This window comes from Ostrinia furnacalis, unplaced genomic scaffold (assembly GCF_004193835.3).
Source record: "Ostrinia furnacalis isolate ACB-3 unplaced genomic scaffold, ASM419383v2 OfSCF1629, whole genome shotgun sequence".
NCBI lineage: Eukaryota > Metazoa > Arthropoda > Insecta > Lepidoptera > Crambidae > Ostrinia > Ostrinia furnacalis.
Window position 1 is genome coordinate 231455 of NW_021131868.1, and position 13192 is coordinate 244646.

General features: G+C 35.6%; 2 protein-coding genes across 2 annotated transcripts in view; both read left to right on the forward strand.

Annotated features, from left to right (window-relative positions):
• LOC114353128 (acetyl-CoA carboxylase-like) overlaps nucleotides 1–13192 on the forward strand; it is a gene marked incomplete at its 5' end in the record, with an annotated part of 139852 nt that overhangs the window by 106899 nt on the left and 19761 nt on the right. Inside the window, one exon of the mRNA XM_028304963.1 lies at nucleotides 671–798. Coding sequence (XP_028160764.1) covers nucleotides 671–798 — 128 coding nt within the window. The remainder of the gene's footprint in view (nucleotides 1–670; nucleotides 799–13192) is intronic.
• Nucleotides 7517–12216, forward strand: LOC114353139 (selenoprotein K). The gene is made up of 4 exons (XM_028304984.1): nucleotides 7517–7670; nucleotides 7934–8009; nucleotides 9191–9268; nucleotides 12000–12216. The coding sequence occupies exons 1-4, from the start codon at nucleotides 7652–7654 to the stop codon at nucleotides 12094–12096; spliced, it is 270 nt and encodes an 89-aa protein (XP_028160785.1). The 5' UTR covers nucleotides 7517–7651; the 3' UTR covers nucleotides 12097–12216.

Sequence of the window (13192 nt, forward strand, 5' to 3'; positions counted from 1 at the left end):
CAAGATGTGTGCACATATATTTGCAAACAATCATACACATTACGCCAGCTCGGAGCTGGACTCCATAGACCGACCAGTGAAATTTACACACAAGTTTGCACACATATTTGCACAAATATTTGTGCACATATTTATACAAATATTTGTACACGTATTTGTACAAATATTTGGCAATGTTTGACATTAAGACACTGCACATTCAAAACACGTATTTAACTAGTGTCAACATGTGTACACACCTTTGTAAAGTTTTGAACATCCCGACAGCTCATATAAAATTGAGAACAGTGTTGCTAAGATATGTTGACTACTTTGGGTGCCTCAAACAATATGCTTACTTTGACTGGTTACATTAATATGATATATTTAATATCAGATCATCATCATCATCATCATTTCAGCCATAGAGGACGTCCACTGCTGAACATAGGCCTCCCCTAATGCTTTCCACGTTGATCGAGTGGTAGCAGCCGGCATCCAGCGCTTCCCTGCTACCTTTACAATAATATCAGATCATTTAGGCTATTTTAGACGCCTCGATCTATCTGACGCTAACTATACTTACAAAACAGGCATGTGGCAAGTTAAGAATAAGAATAAGTGTACACACAAGTTTGTACACATGATCACAAAGTTGGACACACTACTAACACCTCTATTTTGTGGTCAGGTCGCGCTCGCCTCGGCGGCATCCCTGTAGGCGTGATAGCGGTGGAAACGAGGACGGTAGAGATCACCCTGCCCGCAGACCCCGCCAATCTGGACTCCGAGGCCAAGACTGTGCAGCAAGCTGGACAGGTGAGAAAGAAATAGAATATTTTAATCAGCAGGTCATTTATAGGTGTATAGATGACCCACATTGAAATGTCCCACCAAACTCATTGACAGGGGGGCGCCACCATCGTTCAACTTAATAGTTTCCAACATGGCAAAAATCGGAACCAGCGATCCGGTATTGACTGTGGCGCCCCCCTGTCAATGTCACGGGTAGGACAGTTCAATAATAATGGGTCTACAGGGTGGAATTTTGTAATCCCACCTGGAGGGAAAGTACTCTTAATACTGTAGATAGAAAATTTTACTGAAAGAAAACATTTATTTATTTTTTAAAAGAAAGAGAACTGCATTCAAAAATTTTCGAAAATTTTTCGAAAATTCACTACCATACCATACATTTTTCTGTACATAATTAAAATAATTTAAGATTTCATGGTTTTCCTTTCATTTGATTTATCAAGTTTGTTAGAGAGATTTCATCCTTATACCTAACCCTAACGATCGATGTAATAAAAATACAGGGTGTAATTTTTAACAGATTTTAGTTGGTTCGATTCCCGGGTGTGGCAAGCAAATTTTTGGAAATCTGTGAATGCAGTTCTATTTCTTTTCAAAAATAAAGTAATGTTTTCTTTGAGAAAAAAAATCTATCTACAATATTAAGAGTACTTTCCCTCCAGGTGGCATTACAAAATTCCACCCTGTATAGCGGTTAACTCAGTCAGTGCCTGAAACATGGGATGATTTTGTGACGGTCAAAAGTCAGCGAGACTTCAAACTTGTATGCCCTGTCACGTCACAATATATGTCAATGTCAACCCTCCCGTGCTGCTCCCATACCACAGGCACTGACTCAGTCAAGCGCTCGATCTATAGTTTCCTTCATCATCATCAGGTCATTTAGTCTCCAATGCAGGAGCACGACCCTCTCTGATTTACCAGAGGCAAATGGAGGATTTGGCCTACACTCACTCCCCACACGGGCCAAAGCATCATTGGTCGTTTTTCCAGCCGTGGACTTCATTTGGCTGACCAATTTATTTATTAGGCCATTAGAATTAAACACAAAAATGAATTAAATCGGAAATAATTCCTAGTAAAGATTTTAGTGATTTAATAGCTTCATTAGCTGCCCATAAAGACTCTCCTAGGTTTTCGACTTCGACGGAGTTGTGCTTAAGTGGTGGGGGCCCCCGAAAGGGGCGCTTTTTCGGTTTTCCGGTTATACCGCGTAAAGGACTTACCCTATCGAAAAGTGGTCTTCCTGATGGTTGAAGGGCATTTAATCCTGCATTAAATAAGACCAAATTCATATGTTTTGAATAAACCGTTCTCGTGCAAATGCTCGGCAAAGTAGAAAATATGTGTATAATTCAAGACCCTCTCCACGTCCAATGGCTCGTTACCCGCAGGCTTCCAAGTCTTGAAAAGGAGCGCCTCAACCAGTGTAACCCTATCAAGGCTTACGAGCTAGATGCGCCTATCCTTGTTCGTCCCAGCCGTTCCTTAACTGTGGTTGCCGCACCTCTTCCTGGCACTCACCTGAACGACTCTGTGTTACCTACTGTGGCTGCCCCTCTTCCTTGTATCCTCCTGCATGACTACGTTGCCTAGCCGTATGCCTGGTCTAAGGTTCGACGCCAAAAACTGGCCTATATAACACATTACATTGCACATGACTTAAAGCTAACTTCTAACTTAAAAAAAAGCAAAGCGGAAGAGAGATTTGATGAAAATACTAACATAATAGGAAAAATTCGTTCTAATAATAAATATCTAAATGCCTCAATACCTCAAGGAAGTGTTATTGGGTGCTTACTTTTTCTCTTATATATAAACGACCTGCCTAAAAACATACAGGTACCAAGTGTTCTATTTGCCGACGATGTATCCTTGCTCCTCCCATGTAAAACAAACCTAAATCTAGATGTAACTCTGAAGAATGTACTTACCACAACAGTAAACTGGCTGCAAAAACACAATCTAGAAATTAATTTCAAGAAAACTAAATTAATGTCTTTCCATCCACATCAAAAGCCACCTATAAATATAAACTTCACCTTTGAAGGGGCTCAGTTGGAGGTAGTTAAAGAGTTTACATTGCTCGGATTAACAATAGACACTCATCTTAGTTGGAAACCCCATATAAAAAAAGTAAGAGCAAAAATATCCAGTTTCTCATATGCCCTCCGTGAAATTAAAAAGACCACAGACTTATCCACAGCATTAACCACCTACTATGCATATGCCCATTCATGGCTCTCCTATGGAATTATATTATGGGGAAATAGCACTGACGCACCTACAATTTTTACTCTACAAAAGAAATTAATTAGAATACTTGTAAATATAGAACAGACGGACACTTGCAAACCACATTTTAGAACACTTAAAATTTTAACTTTACCGTGTATCTACATCTTAGAAATATGTAAATTTGTCTTTAAATACCCTGAATTCTACACTAAAAGAGAACATGTCCAAACCACCCATCAACTTAGACACAGAAATAAATTAAACTTACCTTATTCCAAAATGTCAATGTTTTCTTCCGGTCCGTTGGTAATGTCTATAAAAATATTTAATAAGCTACCCAATTTTCTCAAAACCGAAACAAAACTGAATATCTTTGTTAAGAAATTAAAACTCTTCCTTATTAATAAAAGCTATTACAACATTAAAGAATACTTAGAAGACAAGTTCTAATAAAAATGCAACTAAGTATTTATNTTAATAAGCTACCCAATTTTCTCAAAACCGAAACTAAACTGAATATCTTTGTTAAGAAATTAAAACTCTTCTTTATTAATAAAAGCTATTACAACATTAAAGAATACTTAGAAGACAAGTTCTAATAAAAATGCAACTAAGTATGTATGGTAAAATATAATATAATGTGCAATAAATAAACCTCAAATGCTATAAATTTTAAATAAATAAATATACCAGGTATACAATAATAAGTAAATACAATAATAAATAAATATGCTAAGTATATAAATTTTAATATAATAGGATATAATATACATAACATACCAAAACTAAATCCTGCCAAAAAAAGTAGCCCTAAGTGCAATAATTTAGATGAAAATATAAATATAAGTATAATGNATTTATTTATTTATTTATTTATTAATAGGTACAGTTACAGTACATAGAATACTACTTATTTAGTAAAAAAAAATGTAAAAAATTATGTATGGTAAAATATAATATAATGTGCAATAAATAAACCTCAAATGCTATAAATTAGAGATGAAACGGATAGTGGTTTGGCCGGATACCGGATACCGGATATCCGGCCAGCTACTAGGCCGGATAGCCGGATATCCGGCGGCCGGATAGTTGGCCCATTGTCTCGTTGCATGTTGTGATGCGTTTAGCACCGCACAGGTGGTGCTTCGAACGCGATCAGTAGGTCTTTTAGTAGACTAGACTAGTCACACTTTTCGAAAATCGAATCCGTCCGAATAGAATGTCAGATTTTGCCACTTGTCTAGGGGGCAGATCAATTCAGGCGATTTCGGTTGCTGTCGTGAGTGTGTGATTGAATAGTGAAAATTAAATTAGTTTACTTGCTGCGTAATCTGACTGAACTGCATGCATCATGTCACCAGACCACCAGTGAAAAAAGATCGCTTTTTTTATTTGGCAATATTTCGACATTAACAGATGTTTATAATTTATGTATTCGTCATTAGAGTTATTAGCCCAGAAAAAGTAATTAGATTTTTGAAAGGCCTTAATATTATGGCTTTTTTGTAACTTTTAGGACTTTAAATAAAAGCCGTCATTATTATAAAACATTTTATTGATATTTACCTCAAAGATTAATGTATTTCATTTTATTAATAGGAAAATGTCGTAGTTTTTTAATATCCGGTATCCGGCCGGATAGTGAGTTACTATCCGGTATCCGGCCGGATAGTAAATTTAGGCCGGATATCCGGCCTACCGGATAGTTACCGGATATCCGTTTCATCTCTACTATAAATTTTAAATAAATAAATATGCCAGGTATACAATAATAAGTAAATACAATCTATATATATAAAAATGAAACCCGTTTCGCGTTGTCACGGCATCACGTGTGAACGGCTGAACCGATTTCGATAATTCTTTTTTTTAAATGTTTGTGGAAGTCCAAGGATGGTTCTTACGGAAAAAAATATTAAGAAAATCTCTACGCTAAGGCGGTACGAAGTTCGCCGGGTCAGCTAGTAATAAATAAATATGCTAAGTAGGTATATAAATTTTAATATAATAGGATATAATATACATAACATACCAAAACTAAATCCTGCCAAAAAAAGTAGCCCTAAGTGCAATAATTTAGATGAAAATATAAATATACTAGATGAAAACCCGGCTTCGCTCGGGTGAAATTTGACTCATAATACACAATTCTAGGTGCAAAATTTAGATAGATGTTTCTGTAGTCATCGGTTCTCAAAGAATATTAAATATAGATTCATATAGCTTCGTTAGTTGTGTTTAATAAATATGGTAAATAAAAACTGCAAAAGTTTTTACACAAATTATTTTTATTTTAAATCACCAGTCAANAGGGCGCGTCACATGGATGCAATAAGTAAATCATTGAGAATTTAGTATAATAATAGTTCCTTTACTTTTATACAAGTTACTACATTATATCAGTGTCACAATGTTGGTAATTTAAAATACAAGACAGATTTCGATTTGACATAGTCAAATTTCTACAGCATCGCCCGACTTTTGCAGACAGCGCAGCTATCACGATTTCGATTCGAATGCCACTTTGTCTACAGTATTTCAATCTTGAGGCAAATGTGTGTGTTCATTACTGCATTTAATGATTTCATTGCCCATGGTGTATATGAACGCTTTGCAGCCTTTGTAGACTTGATTACACCACCACCTTGTCTTTCCGCTGAGCTGGCGCTGGCGATTGTACGTGTACCCCTTCAGGTATAAAGCGAGGGCACCGGAGCGAGTATTTATAAATACAGGACCTGAAAGACATAGAAACGTTTATTTAGTTGGAGGTAGTTAACGAGTTTACATTGCTCGGATTAACAATAGACACTCATCTTAGTTGGAAACCCCATATAAAAAAAGTAAGAGCAAAAATATCCAGTTTCTCATATGCCCTCCGTGAAATTAAAAAGACCACAGACTTATCCACAGCATTAACCACCTACTATGCATATGCCCATTCATGGCTCTCCTATGGAATTATATTATGGGGAAATAGCACTGACGCACCTACAATTTTTACTCTACAAAAAAAAAAAAATTAATTAGAATACTTGTAAATATAGAACAGACGGACACTTGCAAACCACATTTTAGAACACTTAAAATTTTAACTTTACCGTGTATCTACATCTTAGAAATATGTAAAGGACAATGTTCATTTCTGGCCTGGCGTGGACAAGCTGCTAATGAAAATATGAATTTGCCAAAAATTTTTAATTAATTTTTAAAGTATTCACTTAGTGTAACTTTGTATCAATTTGCATTTATAAAAATCCAATTTAAATAGTACTTTATGTGATAATTACAACTTCCTGTCTTTATCACTCATTTCAGTGTTGCCAAAATGAATCTTATCGGTAAGAATCGATTCAGATCGATTGTTGTTCGACTATGACAATTATTATTTTTTAAAATACGTATTCATTAAAATGACATTTATAAAACTTTTTTAATATTCTAATAACACTACCAAAAATATTTAAATAACTAAATGAAATCTTATTTCACACACACCTCATTATACACCTTATTTCGAGTCATCAATAATACAATCGATTTTTATATCGATTATTTTTATTCATCACCACATTATTAGCATGGCAACACTGAAAATATTGTCACACAGCTGTTATCTGTCATTCGCTTTGTTTGTTTTGTATTTTTCATCGTGAGTGTTGTTTAGTTCTCAAAACCAAGTTTTTGCCAAATAAAAGCAGAAGAGTGTTGTATAAGTTTCCCTTTTGACATCTTTATTTTTTTGACCATGGTCCTCGATGCTACCCTTCCCGATGACCCTTGCATACTCTCGAACTACGAATCTCACTCAACCAATGACCAATGGCTCACTTTCGGACATCGAACCTTGCCTAAACGCCGACCACGGCTTACGTATGGACTCCGAACCGAGCCCCAATGTTAACCCCAGCCCGATTTTGGATAATGCAACTAGCAATTCCTCAACCTCATGAGGAACCTATGATATATATCAATTGTATAGCTTACATGATGCAGAGGAGGCGACATAGCCTAGAGCTTATTAAGTTCAGTTGGTTATAATGTCAGTGGATGACTCCTCAGCTGGTAAGTTATTGAATGAGCGTGTGGACTTGTTGAATACCTTTTACAATGTATTTGATCAACTACCTTTACCGTAGATTACCATAATCCTAATAAAACCTTTTTTTTTAGATTGATAACAGTAGTGTATGTTGTCACTCATGTTGGACCGTGGCCACGGTGTGGTTCTCCACCAATCAANTGTAATTTTTGAGGTATAATACATTATCGTAGCATAAATATTTACGAAGATACAGATGTGTCAGCTGGAGACACGTGTCCTCAGCTTACACATAGAAAACAACTCATAGTTATGAAGTTCTAATGGCTCTAATTGAATGACTGAGAGGTTTGATGACTCTAATTAGGCTTTTATTGATGGTATACTTGGAATTGCTCTAGGGCCAATGAGGAAGTTGGAGACATACACGTAGATGTTGTTATGTCATTAATGTCATCACCAGTCATCACGGTTTCTTTTCCTTTTTTCGTCATTGGCTTTGAGAGATTTTGAGTGTGTTGTTTGTCGGTATAGTGTTTGAATCCAATCGAAATTAATAGTAATCAAAAGATAAAAATGGTTTACGTTACAGGAGGTAAAGTATAATTTGGTTGTTTAATGCTGTAACAATGTTTTGTGCATGTACTCGGAAAGTAGGCCACGTCAGTCCATTACTCCATCAAAATGATCTTGATAAAGAACTGTATCTCATTTGCTATAATATTTTTATACAATTGCGACATCTAAATAATTGTGTAAAGTTTTATTTTAATATATATTTGGTTAGGTATGTATGTACAAATTCCTTCAACATTTTTGCTGATAGGCACTTCACAGGAATATTTGTTTTTTTTTCAGATGGTACTGTGGTGAAGAGCTCACCGTTTAGTATAACCAATTGGATTTATGCAGTTATAAACTTCTTATATCTGTTGTAAGTTGATGCCTAAAATAATAAAAAACATCTTAAATATGTACAGTTGATTGTCAATGTATAACAGCGTTGCCAGACGTCCCGATTTTGGCGGGACGTCCCGATTTTTTAATCAAATTTAAATGTCCCGCGCGGGACAGGCTCGGTCCCGCTTTTCGGAGAGAGACACTCACTTCACCAGAGCCCCGATTACGGTAACTTTTAACGTTTCCAATCCAGACGCGCTTCATCGATTCTGCGATACGATTGGTCAAAACAGTTGACGTCAGCTGTTTTGACCAATCGTATAAGCGCGTCTGTATTGGAGACGTTAAAATTAGCGTAATCGGGGCACTGACTATTGTTTGAAACGCCATATTATTGTAAAGAATAAAACTTTTTTAATTTCGATTTTTGTTATTTTTTTATTCTAAAGACGAATTAAACGATAGAGTAAATCTGATTTAAAATATTATTTTTTTGTTAAAATACATTTTCTGTGGCCAATTTTGCTATCTATTGTCACGCAAACATAATTTTAAGTCAAATAAAAAAATACATTTGAAAACCTTTGATTAAATACGTTTTTTTACTATGTCCCGCTTTTGACGGAAGAATCCCGCTATTTTCACTCAAAAAGTACCAAAGTCCCGACTTGGCGAAAAAAAAACTGGCAACGCTGCTGTATAACCATCATGCTATACATTTTTGTTTCAAAATAGCCTATATTACATTGTGATCAGATGCCACTGTGTATGTGTAACATGTAGCTCATGATCTATACATCTTAGAACAATCTTTTGAATTGAATATGGCAGTCTAAACATATAAGTATGGTTTCAAGTAAATGTAAATTAATGTTTTTAGTCTACCTTGTCAATGACTGAGCAGTGTACTCACACTCAATGCACCTTAAAAGCATTGTTTGATAGTCTTACTGTTCAAAACAGTTTTACAATCATCACTGACTTTTAGATGTGAAAAGAATTTACTTATGGATTGAACATTTATTTACTTTTGATAACACCTTCCACATCAGACATTTGGTAGTGGCCTGCATCCAGCGCCTTGGGAGTGGCCTATGTTCAGCAGTGGACGTCCTGTGGCTAAAACGATGATGATGAATGCTTCGCTAAGGTTAAGTTTTTGCCTACACAATTTGTTAATTCAATAAATTTTCATCTCAACTTTACATTTTACAGGTTCAAAACAATGTTCGATCCTAACTATTCAAAACATGGAGACAAATATGTAAGAGATTTTAGGCCTCCAGGCAGTGGGTATGTATCATCATATTAACATAATGTATACTTGTTTAATTAGATTAGTTATTACATTGTAACTTTCTCTATTATAAGTTTTTTATACTTAACACTTAAGGACTCGCTAATGGGTCTAACGGAACCAGTCCTTTAATTTTTGTGTAATAACTTTTAAGTTTTGACGTTTGCGATGTTGTCGCTCTTAGTACCTTTCCACGACATTGTAGCACAGACAATAGCGGTCGTACTCGACAAATAGCCTACTGCATGTGAGTGCTACAGACGAAAAAGGTGCTTTTGAGTCAGCTGGACCCGGTCAATAAAGTGATTTTTTTAATGTTCTATACTAATTTCTCATTAATTGTTAATTAGTATAAGTAGGCAAATCATAGTACTTTACGAAAATATACAAGTCATTTTCTTAAATAATATTATACAGAAATTTTCAAAAATAACCTTAATTTTACCAAGAAACCTTCAATTTCTTAAATAAGTTGTTATTTTAGAAAAGGGCAATAAATATTTCTAGTTGTTTTACTAGATTGTCTTTGTTTATATCGTATTATTCTTCTAATAAAGTAGTTTTCACTTTTATTAAGTGTTTTTGAAAAATACATAGGATTTTATACAGGGTGTCCCAAAAACAATGGATAACCCTGTAACCATCAATAGGCCTCGCCATGGTCTCCCTAACGTCCAATTTTGACCCCAGTAAAAATATCACCGTTTTCAAGATTTTTAAGTTTTTGTGCATTTTTAGAAAATTGCCACCTGCGATTACTTTTTCTCATGCCATTTCAACAAATGAGGATACTTTTCAATTTAGTTTTTTTCCTTATCACAAGGGATAGTTGGGCTATCAAAAGAAAAGATTAAAGTTCAACAAACTAGTTTAAAAGTATGAAAATTTTAAGAAATTGCAGAGAAGAAGGAAAAATTAATTCATTGTCTTGCACTTTTGATCAGCCGTCGTGTAAAAAAAATGTAGGAAGACCATCGTGCCCATTACCTTAAAAACTTCCTTGGTTAATTGAGATTCTAAAAAGGTATCACAAGCCTATGTATTCTGTATTATTTTTATCTTATGGCTACTTGAATAGCAACTAGTATGAAAACTGCAAAAATGAGTTTTTCTCGTAATAGTTAAACTAGGACTGCATAGTGGCATTAAATACAAATGGATAATTTTTAGCGTAGGAATTTTAATAAAGCAACATTTTATCATCATCATCATCATCATTTCAGCCATAGGACGTCCACTGCTGAACATAGGCCTGTACCCCAATGATTTTCATAATGACCGCTTGGTAGCGGCCTGCATCCAGCACCTTCCTGCTTACCTTTATGAGGTCGTCGGTCCACTTTGTAGGTGGACGTCCTACGATGCGCTTTCCGGTACGTAGCCTCCACTTGAACCCTGTTGCCCCATTGGCCGTCCGTTCTGCGTTTTTGTGATTACTTAATTTTTGTTTTAAACCTTATAAATGTGCCTATAGACAGATACCCGTGATAATACACGGCTCGGAAACGTGGATTTTTTGGACAGCGTGCTATGGAAGGGGCTATGCTCGGGTTTCTTCACGAAACCGTATCAGAAATTAGGAGATCCGTAAACGAACTAAAGTCGCTGACATAGCTCGACGGATCAGCAAGCTGAAGTGGCAAAGGGCAGGGCACAGTAGTTTGCAGAACTGAGGCAGCAGGGTTAAAGTGGAGGCTACGTACCGGAAAGCGCATCGTAGGACGTCCACCTACAAAGTGGACCGACGACCTCATAAAGGTAAGCAGGAAGGTGCTGGATGCAGGCCGCTACCAAGCGGTCATTATGAAAATCATTGGGGTACAGGCCTATGTTCAGCAGTGGACGTCCTATGGCTGAAATGATGATGATGATGATGATAAAATGTTGCTTTATTAAAATTCCTACGCTAAAAATTATCCATTTGTATTTAATGCCACTATGCAGTCCTAGTTTAACTATTACGAGAAAAACTCATTTTTGCAGTTTTCATACTAGTTGCTATTCAAGTAGCCATAAGATAAAAATAATACAGAATACATAGGCTTGTGATACCTTTTTAGAATCTCAATTAACCAAGGAAGTTTTTAAGGTAATGGGCACGATGGTCTTCCTACATTTTTTTTACACGACGGCTGATCAAAAGTGCAAGACAATGAATTAATTTTTCCTTCTTCTCTGCAATTTCTTAAAATTTTCATACTTTTAAACTAGTTTGTTGAACTTTAATCTTTTCTTTTGATAGCCCAACTATCCCTTGTGATAAGGAAAAAAACTAGATTGAAAAGTATCCTCATTTGTAGAAATGGCATGAGAAAAAGTAATCGCAGGTGGCAATTTTCTAAAAATGCACAAAAACTTAAAAATCTTGAAAACGGTGATATTTTTACTGGGGTCAAAATTGGACGTTAAGGAGACCATGGCGAGGCCTATCGATGGTTACAGGGTTATCCATTGTTATTGGGACACCCTGTATACTGGGTCCAGGGCACCCGATAGCGAGTATGGATGTTACAAATGAAGGCGCGAGTCCTTAAGTGTTAAGTGTTTGTTTGCCAGTCAGAAAATGTTTATTTCAATGACATTCTTTCATGATAATATCTGTCTACTTGTCATTAACATTTTCTGCAATAGTAACCCAGACACAATAGAATTTTTATTGTTATGACTGCTATAGTTGTGGATAAATCTCTTGCAGCTACTAAATTATTTGTATTTATTTGTTTTCAGACCTCCAAAGCCACCATCGAGGAAGTTCGGTGGATTCGGGCCTTCGAACTCGGGGCCTCCGCCACCCCCGGCCGGCGGTTGCGGCTGCGGTGGCTAAATTAACCTTTTAACACATGCCCAGCCCAACTCTCAACATTTTGCCAGTCTAATTTTTTAACAAGTAGGTATACGAGTATTGTATCTTCAAATATCTGTAAAATTTATCCATTAACTAGTTTAATTTAAAGCGAATTTTCCAAAAAGTACCTGTTAAAAATTATGTTTTCTAAATAATTTGTTTAAAAGACACAGACTCAATGTTATAAATTACTATTTTATAGTTAACACCGGATTTCGTTATCAATATTGTTAACAATGTGGGTCAGTGGTGATTTTTAAATATTCGTTGCGATGTTGTATTCTAATTTAAGTGGCATATTTACCTATTTTTTCTGTGATTAATATGACTTAAACTTTACAATGTGAACTTTCTGTGCATTATAGCATAGTGCTATTCCAAAATCATTGTTAACTCGTCAGAATTTCAGCTGCTAAGCGAATTAATTTAATGTATGAATTATTATTTGTATCAATATTTTCCTGTTAGCATTTATTAATGTATTAAACTATCTGTAATCAATATATTATTCAAAAATTAAACGTAGTATAACACTATGTACTATCGGGGACTCTTCCGCCTGACCACTTTGTAGAAATTTTAGCGTAAGCGCATCGCTCCGGTCACGTGCTCACCGCGTCTTTAATTGGTTACGCATTTTACTATATTTTTACTACGACCAATAAGAGACAATCAGGGCTTAGGTTGCAATACGAAATACCATTGTGCACTTTATTGTCATACGGTTAAGGTTTAAAACGAAATGTTTCTTTTTCTTCAATCTTTCTTAGTTTTAGGCTGAGTTGCACCACCTAACTTTGACCGTAACTATAACGGTAACCGGTCCTTTTTGTATGGAGTTTGACAGAATTTTGACGTTTGTTAAAGTTAAAGTAAGATGGTGCAACTCAGCCTTAGAATTTTAATAATAGAATTTGGTTACAAACAAATAGATATGTATTTTTTTTAATATTGTGTTTTTATACGAGGTCTGTCTGCTTTTTGCTTTGGCGATCTGTCGACATATTCTCTCCTTTGTTTTTTTGTGAAGTTTCGTGATCAATAACCGATTGATTTGTGTTGACCCGTGCTAGTA

Bases quoted from the DNA above. Each gene is read 5' to 3' on its own strand.
- LOC114353139 (XM_028304984.1), top strand. The intron at 8,010-9,190 runs GTAAGTTGATGC...TACATTTTACAG, and splicing joins ATAAACTTCTTATATCTGTT to GTTCAAAACAATGTTCGATC. The intron at 9,269-11,999 runs GTATGTATCATC...ATTTGTTTTCAG, and splicing joins TTTAGGCCTCCAGGCAGTGG to ACCTCCAAAGCCACCATCGA.